Source organism: Aspergillus glaucus (genome assembly GCF_001890805.1).
Source record: "Aspergillus glaucus CBS 516.65 unplaced genomic scaffold ASPGLscaffold_36, whole genome shotgun sequence".
Classification (NCBI taxonomy): domain Eukaryota; kingdom Fungi; phylum Ascomycota; class Eurotiomycetes; order Eurotiales; family Aspergillaceae; genus Aspergillus; species Aspergillus glaucus.
Window position 1 is genome coordinate 131,967 of NW_019170488.1, and position 16,958 is coordinate 148,924.

The 16,958-nt window shown below is 49.9% G+C and overlaps 7 protein-coding genes across 7 annotated transcripts; 3 read left to right on the plus strand and 4 right to left on the minus strand.

Moving 5' to 3' along the window:
- The first annotated feature begins 328 nt into the window (after positions 1–328).
- Positions 329–2,859, plus strand: ASPGLDRAFT_1079242 (putative mucin). The gene is made up of 2 exons (XM_022539533.1): positions 329–1,008; positions 1,082–2,859. Exons 1-2 carry the CDS (start codon positions 481–483, stop codon positions 2,516–2,518), a joined length of 1,965 nt encoding a protein of 654 aa, XP_022395750.1. The 5' UTR covers positions 329–480; the 3' UTR covers positions 2,519–2,859.
- Positions 2,860–3,000: 141 nt separating this feature from the next.
- ASPGLDRAFT_53093 (uncharacterized protein) lies at positions 3,001–5,106 on the minus strand. Its single transcript, XM_022547900.1, has 6 exons — positions 5,028–5,106; positions 4,201–4,979; positions 3,878–4,141; positions 3,663–3,827; positions 3,528–3,614; positions 3,001–3,476 (listed from the first exon to the last, which is right to left on the minus strand). The coding sequence occupies exons 1-6, from the start codon at positions 5,068–5,070 to the stop codon at positions 3,420–3,422; spliced, it is 1,395 nt and encodes a 464-aa protein (XP_022395751.1). The 5' UTR covers positions 5,071–5,106; the 3' UTR covers positions 3,001–3,419.
- Positions 5,107–5,351: 245 nt separating this feature from the next.
- On the minus strand, positions 5,352–6,499 carry ASPGLDRAFT_53095 (uncharacterized protein). Its single transcript, XM_022547901.1, has one exon. It carries the CDS (start codon positions 6,417–6,419, stop codon positions 5,601–5,603), a length of 819 nt encoding a protein of 272 aa, XP_022395752.1. The 5' UTR covers positions 6,420–6,499; the 3' UTR covers positions 5,352–5,600.
- A 656-nt stretch (positions 6,500–7,155) lies between these two features.
- ASPGLDRAFT_40311 (uncharacterized protein) lies at positions 7,156–7,946 on the minus strand (the record flags this gene model as incomplete). Its single annotated transcript, XM_022545204.1, has 3 exons — positions 7,156–7,671; positions 7,737–7,841; positions 7,899–7,946. 3 exons carry the CDS (start codon positions 7,944–7,946, stop codon positions 7,156–7,158), a joined length of 669 nt encoding a protein of 222 aa, XP_022395753.1.
- A 1,776-nt stretch (positions 7,947–9,722) lies between these two features.
- Positions 9,723–11,626, plus strand: ASPGLDRAFT_30206 (alternative NADH-dehydrogenase; the record flags this gene model as incomplete). The annotated part of the gene is made up of 4 exons (XM_022543924.1): positions 9,723–10,068; positions 10,134–10,472; positions 10,529–11,500; positions 11,553–11,626. The coding sequence occupies 4 exons, from the start codon at positions 9,723–9,725 to the stop codon at positions 11,624–11,626; spliced, it is 1,731 nt and encodes a 576-aa protein (XP_022395754.1).
- Positions 11,627–12,195: 569 nt separating this feature from the next.
- ASPGLDRAFT_40313 (dynamin-related GTPase MGM1) lies at positions 12,196–15,098 on the minus strand (the record flags this gene model as incomplete). Its single annotated transcript, XM_022545205.1, has 3 exons — positions 12,196–12,644; positions 12,697–14,715; positions 14,798–15,098. The coding sequence occupies 3 exons, from the start codon at positions 15,096–15,098 to the stop codon at positions 12,196–12,198; spliced, it is 2,769 nt and encodes a 922-aa protein (XP_022395755.1).
- A 494-nt stretch (positions 15,099–15,592) lies between these two features.
- Positions 15,593–16,931, plus strand: ASPGLDRAFT_70409 (glutamine amidotransferase subunit DUG3; the record flags this gene model as incomplete). The annotated part of the gene is made up of 4 exons (XM_022549480.1): positions 15,593–15,607; positions 15,667–15,762; positions 15,827–16,559; positions 16,627–16,931. The coding sequence occupies 4 exons, from the start codon at positions 15,593–15,595 to the stop codon at positions 16,929–16,931; spliced, it is 1,149 nt and encodes a 382-aa protein (XP_022395756.1).
- Positions 16,932–16,958: the final 27 nt, after the last annotated feature.

Consider the following 16,958-nt stretch of genomic DNA (forward strand, 5'->3'; position numbering starts at 1 on the left):
TTATAACCGTTCTAACTTAGCCCCGTCTTACACGGGTCCCTTTCTCTTCTATATCACCTTCCCCAAACGTGGTATTGGCTGCGGACTCTTTACTACTATATACCTTTATAGAGTCCCCAAACAGGCAGATAGTATCCCAAACTATTACTGCATTTTCCTTTTTGGTCCGTTTTAGCACGGGCTGTTACTTATTTCTTCTTTCTTTTTTATTATACTATGTGATTCCGTTATTTTTCTTTTCTTTTCTTTTTTTATTTTTATTTTTCTTTTTGACCCTACCAATTTCTACTCCAGACACAATCCCTTTAGTGCCTTCATTCCATAAGGCAAGGCATGGTCAACATTCACCATTTGTGCTGTTGCTATCCTACCAGTTCAATTGAATTTGCAGTTGCAACCCTTTTTCATTTTTAACTGCTACTTCACCATCGTCATCGTTGTCTGGTGCAAATCGGTCCCAGAATCCGTCCGCCTTTCCATATGCCTCCGGCTCTGGCTCCGCTTCCGTATCCTTACTCTTCTATACCGGGTTCGATCACTCCCACTCTTCAACATAACTCTCAGTCCGGAACGTGTGAAAAGCAGCAACAACAACAGTCTCTGGATTCTACTTTTAATAAACCCCATCATAACTGGACCGCTCCTTGGAGGGCCGGTCTACCAACACCTCCCAGCGAAATGATGAACGGGGTTGCCTATAACGCCTATCTTCCTTCAAATCCACTTACCACCACTGCGACGACCAACCCAACCAACTATGGCAGCAATCGAAATGGGCTCTCGATGCACTCGTACAGCAATTATCCCAGTCACTCTCGTTCCAATTACGGTTCTTCATCGTTGTCCTCGGCTTCTGCGGCCGTGTCTAGCAAGCCCCAATACCAACTAGCGTCGTCCGCCAAGCCTGCCGAATCAGTCAGTCAGAAGAAGTCTTCGCTCCCCTCGTATCTGCAGATTCCCTCGTCCATCAGTGACTCCAATGGCAATCTCGCAGAATTTGCAGCTCAGGTATGATTTGACTTGCTGGTGAATTCCTGGTGTCAAGTGACAAAAAGACTAACTACGTTGATTGGTGCTATAGATGACATGTCTGTTCTGGTTCGAGAGCACAGCCAAGTTGAACGCGATTGAGAACCACCTGGACAGCCTCCCGACCCTCGTTCCCGAAGTCATTCCCGCATTGGGATTCCAAAAATGGGTGACCACGGTCCTGTCGACGACGCAAGTGAGCCAGAACGTCATCTTGTTGGCCCTCATGTTCATCTACCGGCTGAAGAAGTTCAACTCGGGCGTCAAAGGGAAGAGTGGAAGTGAATTCAGACTGTTGACGATTGCTCTGATGCTAGGAAACAAATTCTTGGATGACAACACTTACACCAACAAGACGTGGGCTGAAGTGTCGGGGATATCGGTGCAGGAGATTCACATCATGGAAGTCGAGTTCCTGAGCAATATTCGATACAACCTCTTTGCATCGGCAGAGGAATGGACCGAGTGGCATTCCAAGTTGAGGCGGTTCTTCGAGTTCTACCACAAGGCTTCTTTGGTTCCTGAGGGCAGTGAACAATTGCTTCCCAAGACTCCTCCCGCGCTCCGCATCTCTCCCAGCCTGGGACCTACGCCTCCGTTGCCGTCGTTGTCTCCTGTCTCGAAGCTCCCATCGCCCCCGGTAAACGAGTCGTTGCGTGCCCTGCCAAACTGGAACGTTCCCATGAACAATGGCTCGTATGCACCTCTCCCCCGGCTTGGGAATGAAATCCCGCCATCCGTCAGTTCCCGAAAGCGGAGCCGTGATGAACCGATGGAGGAGCATCCGATGAAGCGAGTAGCCGTATCTACCAACCCTCCTGTCGCGACCCTTCCGCCATCTTCCGCTCTCCCCAGTATCCCGACGCTTCCGCCGGTGTTGACGCCGACTTCTGCTCCAGCTTCGCAGGCACCGATGGCGAGACCAGTTTCCCAGCTCCCACGACCCAACATCCCGGCCACCTCCAACCTGGCTCCTAACGTTCCCTCTTCCCTCTCGCATCAACTCCCTCCGGTCTCTGTCCGGACGGTGCCTTCGTCGTACAACACACCGACGTCTGCGTCGAACTGGGCTCCACAGATGTCGTCGACCACCGTACCGTCCATGTCGAACGGCATTTACACTACGCCTCTGTCTCTGCCGGACCCAGGACGACACCACCTTGGCGTTTCTTCGGCCACCGTCTCGCCGGCGTTGTCAGCGTATTCCGTCCACACATCTCCAACCCATCTGTCACCGTCCTTCTGGCTGGCGAACCGGAACTCGCCCTATCGGCCTGTACGGTCCGTCAACACCCTGCTGATTCCTCCGCCGTCTGCATCGCTTCAGCAAAACCGACCTGTTCCCTACGATCATATGCACTATCAACCATTGGGAAAGCCAGCAGCGGAGCGCAGAACAGGCCTAGTGCCTTATCTTCACCAGGACGCATGGCCTCAGGGGCCCATTGTTCAACCTGTCTTCCACCCCACTCCAAACTACTCTGGTTGAGAACCCCCCATTTTTACGCATTTTTTACGATTTATCTTACGACGTTTCGGATACAAGATATCTTTTTTTGCCTTCTAAGTGTATATATTTTTCTGTTGATTTATTTCCCCTTTGCTTACGGCCTGGGATTATTATGGCGTTGAACATCATAGATGGTTATCTGTCGTCTTTTTACTTTCTACTCTTCTTCTTCTTTTTTTTTTTTTTTTTTTCACTCTGTTACTCTGTTTTTGTCAAGAGTACGTCCTCGAGGGCAATTTGTTCAGTTCTATCTCATTCTATGGAAGGGTGTCGCATGACTGGCGTTGCATATTTTACTATTTTCTTGTTGCTATACCTTTTCATGTCTATCTAGCTGCATTTGCATTGCATGTCGGGTGACTAAAATTCAACAAACCTCCAGATGCAAGGATGATTGCCTGGAGAGATACTTAGATGTACAACACTTTTGAATGCGTCTTGTAGAATGGAGTAGATTCTGCTGGTTATTTTAGGCGGTGGAATGCGGTCATGACTTCATTTGCCAGGCGGTGAGAATACTTGCAAAAAGAAGGACAAACGTCTGTCTACTTGGCTATTCGGCTGGTGGCTAGTTACGGTATTTCGCCCAGAGCAACAAGGTCAATTGGAGAGAAATTTTTGTAGATAGTGTTGGCAAAAGCCGAATTCAATCTTGTTTTGTTCAAATAGCATATCTGTTACTAGATAAAGATAAATCCGGCCTGTAGTACCAGGGGTAAAGCTGGTCAGGAACGAGCGGCATACCATGTTGAATGGTGAAGAGACCCAGAGCGTCCAGAGCAAGCCATGTTGGATGGCGTTCGAAGAAAGAGATGTCGACTAAAACCAAAAAATAACAGGCATATAGGCAGTCTCGTACCGGATGCACCTCAGTGATCATCTAGTAGTCATCGCCGCGACTGATAATCTCCTTGCTGGACTCCCCCAGCAGAAATGTCTAAGGATGTTATGTTAGCTGTGTGCTTAACAAGAAAGAAGAGGATCATACATGTTCAAACTGTGCCGAGTACGATCCTTCGACATCCATAAGCGGCGCGTAGACCTCTACAATGCCTTTGTTCGCCAGTTGGTTCATCTACTCCCATAAGCACACTGATAAATTTCCAGGAAGATGGGTACTTACACCGGCCAAATACCGCTGAACTCCAAGCCGTTCGAGATAACGGCGGCAAAAGACAAGCGTGCCGAAATGATCGTTGATTGTCTTATACAGAGATCTGGCTGAGGCAAGAGGCGATGTGATCGTCTTCGGTGCATCCAGCTCCTTTCCATACCCATAGACGCCAGGCTACAGCAGATCAGCATGTTTGCCTCTGAAATTATATGAAGAGAACTTACCCCATCGACTATATACCCACGCCCTGTCGACCCAAAGGTTTCAAGAGCAAATACCTCTCCCTCCTCCATCTTGGTTTGATCGCTATTCTTGACGAAAGGGATGGACTTTCCACCATGGATCTGATACCACTTGATGTTGTGCCCGGTGATGTTCCGCACCGGTTTTACAGGGAAGGTTTTGCTGCCAATTTGAACTTCATAGCTTTCCATCGCTTCCTGGATGGCAGCACTGACATCGCTGATCCGGACATCAACTCCAGCATTCTAACAAGCATTAGCGATACTAGAGATGCAGGATAGTCCCGGAAGTATAATGGTTATACCTTGATACCAGTGTTTGTAGCGTCCTTCACTGCAGCGAGCAGATTGTCATATGTTGGATCGAATGACATGGTGAACGCACTATCAACTATCCAACCGTTGATATGGACACCAAAATCGACCTTCATTACGTCGCTCTCCTGTAGGAAGATTTCCTTCTGGCCAGGATTGGGCGTGTAATGCGCAACGCAATTATTCAGCGCCAGCCCGGTGGGAAATCCCATTCCTGACTCAAGACCCTGTCCAGCTTCGAGGCCGGCATTGTCGAGCAGCGCTCTAACGCCATCTTCGATGCCCACTGCGATGTCTGTGAGAGCCTGACCGGGCCGAACACTGTCCTGCACCCAGCCCCGGACCTGGCGATGGACCTCTGCTGCTTTGCGATAGTCGTTGAGAAACTTGTCATCGTGAAGGTGTGTGCGGGCCAAATAGCGGTCCTCCTCAGCTGTCGTGCGCGCCGTATTCTCGACCACGGGACTATAGCTCTGAATCTTGCCGCTTGGATACTGGCCGCTAGGGAAGAGATTTGCCAAAGGAACCCGTGGTGGGAACGACTGCTTCACGGATGAAGTTTTCTTCTTGGGTTTCTTGTTACGTTTCTTCTTCTTAGAAGAAGTTGACGGTGTAGCTTGGGGTGTCAGCGAGGTAGCAGGGCCGGCCTTGTCCCCATCATCGTCGTCGTCTCCGCCATCATCGCCCAGGGTAACATCGCCATCCCGGGATAGGTGTGTGCCTCGTGGTTCGCCGCCGGCGGCAATGGCGCTGCCAGTGTCGGACGGACCTGGTGAGGTTAGCACCATGTAAATTCAAAAGTGAGGCAGATAAATACCACCATTTGGTTGGTTCTCATGCTCTGGAGACTTAGAACCCATTTCGACATCAAGAGATAGCTGGCTCAAGAATCCGTGGTGGATGGGAAGAATTTGCGACCTGGCCTCGTATTCTCTTAAGAAGAGGCGGAGGTGGGGTGAAACCTTTCCTTTTCGGGCGATCCCTGAAGCATACTTCGTATTTACTGTTTTCACTTTACTTCTCCTCGATTGCAACCAACAAACTCACCATATTAAATGCCTAGACACCAGCATTAAGGCAGCTGGCACCCTACTAACCAGCTGGTGTGGCTTAAGTTTGGTCAATACTTGGGTGACTGCTTCCCCTGTAGCCAAACTGTTATGTATTATGCCTCTGGTGTGCACGCAACTATCCTCACAACAGTGCCAAGCCAGATAAAAAAAGGAGCCATGAGGCCAGTGCAATAGGTATGAAACACTTTTGGAATTACAGCTGTACCTATGCTTTCCCCTTTGAACACGGTGCATATAGAAGACACTCAACTGGTTGTTTGCAGGATTAAAGACTGTCATGGTAGCCACTTGATCCCAACTCTGACCCAGACCAGGCATCAAATACCGCAAGTTAATTCTCGAAAATTCAACCGGTCCCAACAATCCAGTGCCACCCCCCTTGAAGCGACAAAGAGTGGATCTGTAGGCCTCTTATGTTTATCGATAGCAGTAGTGACCAGATGGGCCGCTTGCTGCTCACCTAGCACCTTCTTCGGGGCGTGGTGAAGTATCTGGTCCCCTGCTGAATCACCAAGTAGAACCAAGTCACTGATGTGGTCAATGCTGGCTCCATTCCCGCCATCTTTGAGAGGCAGTGTAACCATGTCACAGAGGACACGCGTAAACTCAGCGTGGTCACTTTCAGATCCTCCCCAAAGGGGATCGGCCCCAAGGTGAGTATCGTGAAATATGTGCCGGGTTTCAGCGAGGCCACACAGTTCAAATACCAAGATGGCAGTCAGAGATGCCCGGGTATACTCAACTGTGAGGATGAGCTGCTCTGGATCAAAGTCAGCATCACAGTATCTGATGAGGCCGTGGGATTTTGTTGCAAGAATGCCTGCTGATGGCAGAGCGGACAAAGGCATGTATAAAGAAAGTGTTGGTCTGGTGGAACGGAGGAAGTCCCGGTAAGCATCAGGAACGGGAAACGGGAAGGCAACTTCTGCGGCAGAGACCGGCGCTCCTAGGTAAAAATCGGTCGCTGACTTCAAAAGCTCTAGCATCTGGGATAGAGGTTGATAACGGGGGTCAACGCCACCAAGCCAATGTGGAAGATAGTCGCGCAAGCCCAAGGGTTTCTGCTCTACGGTAATGGCGTCAACCGCATTGCGATATAACTTTGCCTTATTACCCATGACATCCGTTGCACGCATCAGGTGTCTCTATGCCCCCACTCTCCTTCGATTTTAGCAGTGTCGACTGTGGTCCCATTTGAGAAGTAAATACTAGCAACCCTTTCATTCTGTTAGTAACTTAGAGTAAGATTTAGTCTGATTTGCATACCCGTAGTCAAGTGACAGGTCAAAGCCCGACCCCATATTCCACAGTATGACCAAAGGTAGACATGAGGCACGGCCAAAAGAACACTTGATAAAAGTTGGACCATGAGCGAAGTTTCTTGTTCTCTGCTTGTTATAGCGGGAAATGAAGTATGTAGCGAAAAAGAAACGTAACCTATATGGACGGACAACGAAAATCGAGCAATGACGGCGGGTGTCGACAACTGAGTCATCTCATAACCCATATGCCTGGTTTGTGAACAGAACAATCCATATAGTATGCATTATCATTTATTGTGTAGAGATTTCACAACATGCTGCCGTCATGAAGCCGTCTACTTCCAAGTCAAATGAGAGGCCTGCATACTCGCCGTTATGTATTAATATCATTAGGAGAGGAGAGAAGAAATAATACTATACAGAACTATCTTTCAATATATATAGAGCAAACCCATGACCCTCCCCGAGAGATGGCACAAATACGCGCTGGACTACTACGCCATATCCCCAGGCCAAGATACTGTCCGTTGACGACCCCAACCAGTTGCATCTTCTTGCTCTCATCACCATCCCTCGAGCAAACATCATATACCGCCTGAGGAATCTTTCGCTAAATGATATAGCTCGTCTGGCCTGAGGAAATAGTTGCGTGTTTACAACCTTCTAACCGGGTCTGCCAATCTTCCGACGACAGCTCATCACCAAAGGGAATACCTATGCCTTTTCCACTTCGAATCAGTTTTAGGATAAAGCTATCTTTGAGATTCGGGTTGGAATGGCAGTCTTGCATGAGCCGGGAGGTTTTAGGGAACGCAGGGAGTAAGGTCGTTGAGATACCCTCTCGAAGAATCTCAGCTTGAGTTGGGGTCAGAACTTTGTGACAATGGACGAGAGCATCGAGTTCTTGAAGGATAATGCTTAGCATGCGCTTATCATGCACGAGGAAGATGACACGCATGTCATTGAAGCAAAGCTGGGACAAGCGTCGGAGGATATCAGTGGGCATCGCTCGCAATTCTCGTTGATGAAGCTCGAGGTTGACTTGCTGAATTTTCTCGAGTCGTTCGCCCTCGAATTCGAAGACGGCCCATGTGTCTGCATCTGAAGGGGTGATACAGCGCAACTTCTGACCCAAAGGTGTCCCGTCACATGGGACTAATCATAAATCCTTGGGGGTAATGAAACGAGGACAGATCCCAGTCCGCTTTTCAACCGGATGTCGATCCCTTTCTCTTCCCCCTTGAGGAGATGTATGGGCTTGGATGTGTCGAAAAGACTCAATAGTTCATTGATAGTCTAAGCATCGTCAGTCTCTTTTCTGATTACTGCAATCTATTTGCATCCATAACTCACCTCCTCACAATCTGCCGCGCCCCGGAAACCTTTCTCCCGTGTGCCCATGTGATCCAAGGTACGCTGGCCATACGCTACATGAAAGAGCCCATTCCAACAGAATCAGACATTGATCTCACAAATGCAGAACTGTTCGCGAGTCCCACCAGGCTTGGACAGATCTACAACATCTTCAATCAAGAAGTCCAGTCACCAGGATCCCAAGCATCCATCAAATGGACAGATTGTCCCAGCAGGCAAGTCTTCCATCCACTGCAAGCTTCAGTCAAATTTATCAGGATATTTCTATTCAGAAGAGAGTCTCTTACCCGCTCCGTGACTTGATACAATCGGATGAATTCTCCGTTTTGAAGTGGCAGATTATTCGCAGTGAAACGTCGACCCATATGCATCATTTACAAGTCCGACTTCTCCGGGGACAGCATGGTGATCGGAGACTGTCTGATGATGATCTGGTTCGAAAACTGAAGAATTTCCTCAATGTCGACCCAGATACAGAAGGGTATTTTCAAATTACTTTCGTTGCGGGTTTACAGGAGTTTGAACGCAGTAAGACTGGCAATAAAGTGATGCATTACTTAGAACTCCCCAAGGACTAAGGGGAATGTATACTATGTGTCGCATCTGCTATTGAGATAGTCATTCACTCAACTACGGCTAAGCAGTAGAATATATATATTTATATATATATACCCGAATGCCAATCAATTCCTTAGCATAAAAAGGAGCTCGTTTCTATTCTCCAAACAAAGATTTGACTGACTCAACCCACACGGCAAGAGAAAAATAGTGACATGGTTCCCGACAATCTAAATCTAGACCCCAGTTTCCCGAAATAGGAAATTTAGCCGCAGCCCTATATATCGTGAAAAATACCTTCCACGGTCTAGAAGCACCTTTCATTCAGTTAAGCTCGGATAACATGTGAGCATAATCCGCAGGAACAATTCGGAAAGATTCGATATATAGAGCACATCATCGGAACGCGGCAACCCCAATCACCTTATACTGGGAACAATTCTCCACAGGACATATAGCCGCGGTCCGCCACAGCGAAAATAATAGGCCATGGACTGACATCAAATCCTTACAAAAAACAAACGAATTTAAGCTCCGAGAAGAACCGCGGGCAATTCCGGGGTAGCTGTCCCGGGATCTACCGCTAGATGACTCAGCGGTCGAGGCCTTGACTAGTTATCTGATGGGCGTAGTGTAAACAGAAGAGTAGAAGTAGTAGACAATAGTAAAGGTAAGCATGTGGTGTAGATCAACTCATATAAATGGAGCATTGGAATAAGTAGGACCGTATCGCTGTTTTCTCGGAATTCAGCATATAGTCAGGGCTATACTTCTCCTCATGAAATTTCTCCTCACGACTTCTCCAAATGTGTGTCATATAAGGCTGATACAGACCATTAGCAACACAACTTCTACGTTTAAACGAATCAATTGCCAGACAATAATTGAAGTGGAGGATCTTATCAATTGAGCATTTGTCACAAGGCCCAAAAAAATTTACAGAGCGGGCGGGCACACCGATTCGCCCAAAACAGCTAACAAGACCACTGTCAATTTTCTTTTTTTTTTTCTTTCTTTTCTTCTTTTGTGCTTCTTTTTTTTTTTTTTTTTTTTTTTTTTCCAGAGATTTTTTCGAGGATATCATAACTCATAGACTTTGCTCACTTGGCTGAGCCATTGCGAATTTTTTGCTTCTTTTTTGACTCTCCGCTCCTCATCTCTCCTCTCCCCTCTTTTTAATTTTTTTCCTCCCGCATCCCTTCCATTTCTCTCGCGTCCGCGCGCGCAAACGCACAACCTCCGATCATGGTTGGCAGTACCCTCGCTATGCGCTCTTCCAGAATGGTCTCTCCATCTGCCATGCGCCTCTCCTCGTTCTCGCGTGTCGCCCGGCCCTTGCGCTCCAATGGCTTCCTCCAGCAGCAATCCTTCCAGCGCGCCGCTGCCCGTCGCACCTACGCTGATGCTGCCCCCGCTCCCACCCCGGCTCCCAAGCCCAAGAAGAAGTTCCGGTTCTTGCGATGGACCTGGCGTCTGACCTTGTTGACTGGTGCTGGTCTCACCGGTATGCTGGCGTACAGTATCTATGAGCTGCGCCATCCGATTGAGCAGATTGAGCCTGATCCGTCCAAGAAGACTCTTGTCGTTCTGGGTGCGTTACTCATGAGAGAAAGGAAATACGATAAAAGAGAAGTTGCGACTAACGCAATCGCATAGGTTCCGGTTGGGGTTCCGTTTCCCTGCTGAAGAAGCTCGACACCGAAAACTACAATGTCATCGTCATCTCTCCCCGCAACTACTTCCTGTTCACTCCTCTGCTCCCCTCGTGTACCACCGGCTTGGTTGAGCACCGCTCCATCATGGAACCCATCCGCAACATTCTCCGCCAGAAGAAAGGTGGTGTCCGCTTCTACGAAGCTGAGGCTACCAAGATTGACTACGAGAAGCGCGTTGTCTACATTAGCGATGACTCAGAGATCAAGGGTGAAATCTCGCACACTGAGGTGCCGTTCGACATGCTGGTCGTTGGTGTTGGTGCTGAGAACGCTACTTTCGGTATGTTAACAGTCAGATTTTTGGGGGACCGGGGACAGGAGCTAATGGCCGTGCAGGTATCAAGGGTGTCAAGGAGAACTCTTGCTTCTTGAAGGAAGTTGGTGATGCCCAGAAGATCCGCAAGCGCATCATGGACTGTGTCGAAACCGCCATGTTCAAGGACCAGACCGAGGACGAGGTCAAGCGACTCCTGCACATGGTTGTCGTTGGTGGTGGTCCCACTGGTGTCGAGTTCGCTGGTGAGATCCAAGACTTCTTCAACGAGGACCTTAAGAAGTGGATCCCCGAGATCAAGGACAACTTCCACGTCACTCTCGTCGAGGCTCTCCCCAACGTGCTTCCCATGTTCTCCAAACAGCTGATCGACTACACCGAATCGACTTTCAAGGAGGAGGCCATCTCCATCCGTGCCAAGACTATGGTTAAGAACGTCACCGACAAGTACATCCAGGCCGAGGTTACCAAGCCCGACGGCTCCAAGGAGCTGGAGACCATCCCCTACGGTCTGCTCGTCTGGGCCACCGGTAACGCCGTCCGCAACGTCGTCCGCGACCTCATGAACCAGATCCCCGCTCAAAAGAACTCGCGCCGCGGTCTCGCCGTGAACGAGTATCTGGTCGTCAACGGCGCAGAGAACATCTGGGCCGTCGGTGACTGCGCCATCACCAACTATGCCCCTACCGCCCAGGTTGCCAGCCAAGAGGGTGCCTTCCTGGCTCGTATGTTCAACACCATGGCCAAGACGGAGACCATTGAGAAGGAATTGCAGCACTTGTCCGACATCCAGTCTCAGGCCAAGAACAACGACGACCGTAACGGCGTCTTCGACGAAATCCGTGAGCGCCAGAAGCAGCTCCGCCGTGTCAAGCAGATCGGTCCCTTCCAGTACTCGCACCAGGGTAGCTTGGCCTACATTGGAAAAGAGCGTGCCGTTGCGGACATCAGCTGGTTGAGTGGTAACATTGCCAGTGGTGGTACCATGACCTATCTCTTCTGGCGTAGTGCCTACCTGAGCATGTGCTTCAGCAGTAAGTACTTGTCCCTCTATTTTTCTGATATGCATTACTGACCACTATATAGCCCGTAACCGTGTCCTTGTCACTAATGACTGGATCAAGGCCAAGCTGTTCGGTCGTGATGTCTCTCGGGAGTAAATGCATAACTCCTCTTCACCACACAACAGCAACATACATACCCTTACGACTCTTCAGCCACTATCCACAATCTCTCCCTTAACGCCACTTTGTATGACCGCCTAACCTAACCTTCCTTACTGTGTTTCCTTTCCTTCTTTCTCTTCTCTTCTATTCTCTCATGTCTTTCCGCATTTAGCAGTTTTGTTTTGTTTATTCCTGTTTTGAGCAAGCGTGATTTGGTTTCTTTTCTTGGGAGGCCCACGGGGGGAGGGGGGGGGGAAAGGGAAAGGGCAAGGATAAAATGAGAAAAAGGAGCGACAGTCCTTTTCCTCCCGTATGTACTTTTTAACTTGTTATTTCCTTTGTTTGTATTGTACGAATTAAATAGATAATAGACTTGGGCCTGGGATTTAAATGGGTGCTTAATTCATTATGTTGAATGTTGAGAACCTGGAATCTATTAGAAATGGAAGCCATATACATGTCTTAATGTTTATTCGTGAGTTATTCCGAGCCCGACAAAAAAGAGAGCAGGTATAGTATAAACGTAAGTCGTATAAAGTTATAAAAAAGAGCAGAGACTCGATCTAAAACAGATTCCACCCACCCCGACCTCTCTTCTCATGCTGCGGCGCAACCAACGGCCTCTCCTGTCCTCGATGCATCCCCCGTCCATCTAACTTCCGGATGCTCTCAATCTTCTGCAACGCCAATTCCAACAACTCCTTCTTCCGAATAATGTCTAGATGTCTCCGGATGCGCGGGTCCTCTCGTGCAAACCGCTCGACTTCGTCGTCGGACAGGTGGCGGCCGAGGCGCGTGTCGAGTTCGCGGGGGAAGTTGTAGTAGAATTCGGAGAGGAGTTCGACATTCAGGAAGAGGACGGCGGTGGAGGTGAGTTTGTCGGAGACGACGTCAAGGAAGATCTCGGGGCAAAAGTATTTGTTCTTCTTGGTGGCGCACTGCTTTGAGCGGACGGCGAGGAGGCGCATTTTGAGGAGGTCGGCGCGGTCACGGAGGAAGACGCTATCGCGGCCTGCAGGGGTTAGTTTACGCCTTTTAAGAGGAAGGGATTTCTGGGGACTTACCTGTCTCAAGCAAAGCAGAGCTGAATCCACCAGCTCCGCCAGTGCCGTCACCCTCTAGAACAATATCACCTTTCCTGACCTTGTCGACAAAAGTCATGACGTCTCTGATCTTTCTCTTTCCGATAATCTCTTCAACACGCTTCATGGCTCCCTCGCATGCCTTAAGTTCCTCCTTCAGCACTTTGCTCACATTTTCCCTCCCCTTGGTCCATTCGGGCTCTTCGACCTCAATTTCGAACTTGTAGGGCTTGATGCAGTTTTCGACCTGGTCGCTGGTGCTGAAGAATCGGTCGTTCAGGATGCTTTCGCAGGCATCCGTGATTTGTTTCTGAGCATAAGGATGCGAAGCAAAAGTGGATTGCGATAAAAGGTGATCAACGTGTGTCTGAAGGGCGTTCGCAACAACGGTAGTTGCGAGTCGACCAATTCCAAGCTTCGTCAAGGACGAAGTCGAGGCGTCGAGTTTCCGCCTCCAATACAGCGACTCTGGGTCCGCTTTGGGGAGGTCGCTCAGAGGATCCGGCTCGAACAGCATGGGGCTCAAGTCCTCGATGGGCTTGTTCCAATACCTCTGGGCCAGAATGTCCATGATTCGTTGGTCCAGCTCGTTCTTGAGCATCTCACGAACCTGAGGACGGCCGAACCCTTCAGCAAACGCTTTGAACGAGTGCTTGAAACTATCAAGGGTTTCAGCCAGATACGACTCTGCGCTGAGAGGACGGTCGTTGTACTGGACCTTGAACTCGTAGGTCGCTTCTTCGAGTTCTTGACTGATGGCATCTCTAGTTCCTGCCAGGTTGTATGCCATGGTTTGCTCAAGAACGTGCATAAGCTTGGTCCGTAGAGTCGAAACTCCAATCGTAACGCCGGACTCAGGACCGAACTCCGGGTGGGCAGAGAAGTAGGCATTCTCATTCTTCAAGATGGCACTGGTGATGTTGCCGGTGCCTCTGGAGAACAAGGTAGTTGTCTGAGGAATCCGGCTGACAACACCCACATACCCGAGCCGCAGAGGATACTTCTTATCCGTAAGCATGCTCAGACCACGTTCAGGGTCAACGAGATCCATCTTCGTGATCACACCAATTGTCCTTTCACCCCTCGGGTCGACACGGCGACTTGCTCTCAAAGCAGTCGAGTTAGCCAGATCGACATCTGCCGCAGAGATAGCCAGGACGATGTTGGGTGCCTGGATGTACTTGTCACAGAGGTCAGAGATCTTCTGTTTGAGCTCCGGTGGTTGATCATGGCCGGCAACTTGGATGTATCCCGGGAGGTCGATGAGGGAAAGATCGGGGACATTGGGGGAATGGATGGTCAATTGGATAGGGTCGTCTGTAACGCAGTCACTTTCAGGGACAGCCAGGTTCAGATCCGTCAAAGTCCGTTGAATCTGGGTGAAATCGGTAACCTTCCCCAGCCCAAGAGCCGGAAACTCTCCGTACTCGGAATGACCATTTGGCGTGTTGACTAGTGTAAGCTCGATCGGACGTCGGGTAACCATGTTCGAGCCCTTTGGTAGGAATTCGTGCCCAACAATAGCTTCAAGAACCGAACTTTTGCCGGAAGATTGCGACCCGATAACAACGATAGACGGAAGCGTGAGCGTATTAGACTGCCCAACGGTTGACAGGATATTCCTAATCTCGATCATTTTCCGTGTAAGAAGCATCATCTGATCGTCCTCCGCAATGTCTCGACCGGACCGCACATCGTCCTCGTCCGACTGGTCGTAGCCAAACGCCGCAGTGGTGGCTGCCGCAGCAGCACCAGCCCGGCCCTCCTTAGGAGACTTTCCTCCACCAGGCGAGCCACCAGAGTCACTACCCTTCGTGTCTTCCTCGTCGAAACGGAGTATCTTCTGCAGCCATTCGGGTAATCCAGCGTCTTCTGTCGTTCTCTGCCAACCGCGTTGTGTTTGTTCAGCCATATGCTGAATCTCCGAGAAAATTCCCGAAGCGGTGCCACTTGCTGTCTCTCCAGCTCGTCTGAAAACATCTATAGCGTAGTTTCCGGCCTCTGTCAACCAAAGCGGGGCAGGTATCAGTAACATGCAATCTCCAAGATTTCGAGAACTCAGCATCAGAAGAAAAAAACATACGAGTAGCCTGATACTGAAAATAAGCAAAGCTCGCAATCATAGCCCCTCCAAACATAGCCGGTAACCTGACTAGCTTCACCGCCAGCTTGGGGAGCATTCTGGAAAACGAAATCGCCCGCACGGCGGGGACATTGTTGTGGATAGAGTTAGTCCCAACAGTCCATGCTCGGCCTCGCAGAGCGGCACTGCCATCTGCTCGTAGGAGACCCCCCGTCCTTGCACCGGCGTTGTGGGCATGGCGAGCCAGGGAACCTGCCCGCAAGAGCGGAGCAAGACGGTGGGAGAGGATCCTCCCGCTCATGATTGATGAAAGCTCATACAGATCCGGGAGATGTCGGTGGGAAAGTGGTCATCTCCGGGCCGATGAGCCTCGAAGAATGAACCAGTGAGGGTATATAGGGTTTGATAAGATGGAATAGGGTATATCAAGTCGTGGAGTTGACAACGAAGATACAATGACGGAGGATTTGGCGAATCTCCGCGCGGGAGACCCCGTGACCTGCGCAGATGGCCGCGTCGCATGCCGGAAAATGTCGGTGAGTCACGTGGCGTCATAGAACCATATTGACAATCACTGACGACTGATTGGGGATATTTATTGGCGATTGATTGGGCTCTGATTGAATTACTTATTGGCTTGTGTTCCCAGTGATATTGTCTGTCTAACGTGGAGCGAGTGTGCGCTTGGGACTCTTTTATCGGCGTTGGGCTGGATCTGATCTCATCGGAACAAGATCAGAACCATACTTTATCTTTTGAAGCTTGCAAGCAAAAAACCGATACGGCCAGGAAATTATGTGCAGATTCCTAGTAAGTGGTTTTATTATACCTATTAGTCCATGACACAAATCGCATTAACCCCATCTTAGATATACAAAGGCCGAAATGACATCCGTCTCAGCAAGCTGATCACAGAACCGAGTCATTCAATCCTCACACAGTCCTACGACTCGCGACTGAGATTGGTAAGACCAAACGCAAATTATACAGCAAGAGAAAACGGTCAAAAACTTATACTATTCTGCTTAGGACAACCGCCGTCCGGTAAACGGCGATGGCTTCGGGGTCGGCTTCTACACGGACCCCGAATTAGGCCGCGACCCCTGCATCTTCACCTCAACCCTCCCGGCATGGAATTGCGAGAACCTCGAACGACTCGCCTCGAAGACCTGCTCGAGCCTGATATTCGCGCACGTCCGCGCAACCACCGAAGGCACGCTCTCCGATAACAACTGCCACCCGTTCCAGCACCAGACCTTGATGTGGATGCACAACGGCAGCATTGGCGGATGGAAGTACGTTAAACGGACACTGGCCGACTCGCTAGCGGATAAGTGGTATTTGGGTGTCAATGGTGGGACGGATAGTGAATGGGCCTTTGCGCTGTTCCTTGATCTATTGGAGAAGGAGGGCGTGGATCCTAGTTCGGATCCGGGGCCGGAGGGTTTTGGCCAGGCGCTTTTGCGGAAAGTGATGATGAAGACGATTGCGAAGATTAATGAGTTTATTGCGGAGATTCCTAAGAAGCATAATGTTTCTGGGGTCGAGACGCGGAGTTTGCTCAACTTCGCGGTGACGGATGGTCATACCGTTGTTTGCACACGGTATATCAGCAGCAAGACGGATGAGCCTGCGAGCTTGTACTTCTCCTCCGGTACTAAGTGGAAGGAGGGCAAGGATAAGGGACACTTCAAGATGGAGCGTCATGATAAAGGCGCGGATATCGTCCTTGTGGCCAGTGAGCCCATTACATTCGAGAGACGTGAGTTCCCTCCCTCCAGAATTCTCAACCTTCTATAACCGCTAGAGTACTGACATTCTCATGATAGACAACTGGGTCTCCGTCCCCACAAACTCCGTCATCACAATCCACAAACAAACCGTCCTCCTCCACCCCATCCTGGACGAATACTACGGCGAAGACATAACCCAAGACCGCTCATCCTGCTACGCCGTATCCAAGGGCCTGGTCAGCACCGCACCAGGAACAACCGTACAACCAGGCGCAGATGAACCTCGCAGCGTGGAGCCTACGAGTGACGGGCCGAGACTCGATGATGTTAACCGGGGGTTGTCGCATTTGCAGCTTGCGGGTCAGACTGGGGTTGCGACACAGTGTGCGGTGTCGCATTGATGGCGTATGGTGGTTTTGTGTTGTTTC

Coding starts and splice junctions, on each gene's coding strand:
- ASPGLDRAFT_1079242 (XM_022539533.1), top strand. CDS start 481: ATGCCTCCGGCTCTGGCTCCGCTTCCGTATCCTTACTCTTCTATACCG. Junction 1,009..1,081: donor TCGCAGAATTTGCAGCTCAG/GTATGATTTGAC, acceptor TTGGTGCTATAG/ATGACATGTCTGTTCTGGTT.
- ASPGLDRAFT_53093 (XM_022547900.1), bottom strand. CDS start 5,070: ATGGGTTCTAAGTCTCCAGAGCATGAGAACCAACCAAATGGTG. Junction 3,828..3,877: donor GTGGGTATATAGTCGATGGG/GTAAGTTCTCTT, acceptor GATCTGCTGTAG/CCTGGCGTCTATGGGTATGG. Junction 3,615..3,662: donor TTCAGCGGTATTTGGCCGGT/GTAAGTACCCAT, acceptor TTATGGGAGTAG/ATGAACCAACTGGCGAACAA.
- ASPGLDRAFT_53095 (XM_022547901.1), bottom strand. CDS start 6,419: ATGCGTGCAACGGATGTCATGGGTAATAAGGCAAAGTTATATCGCAAT.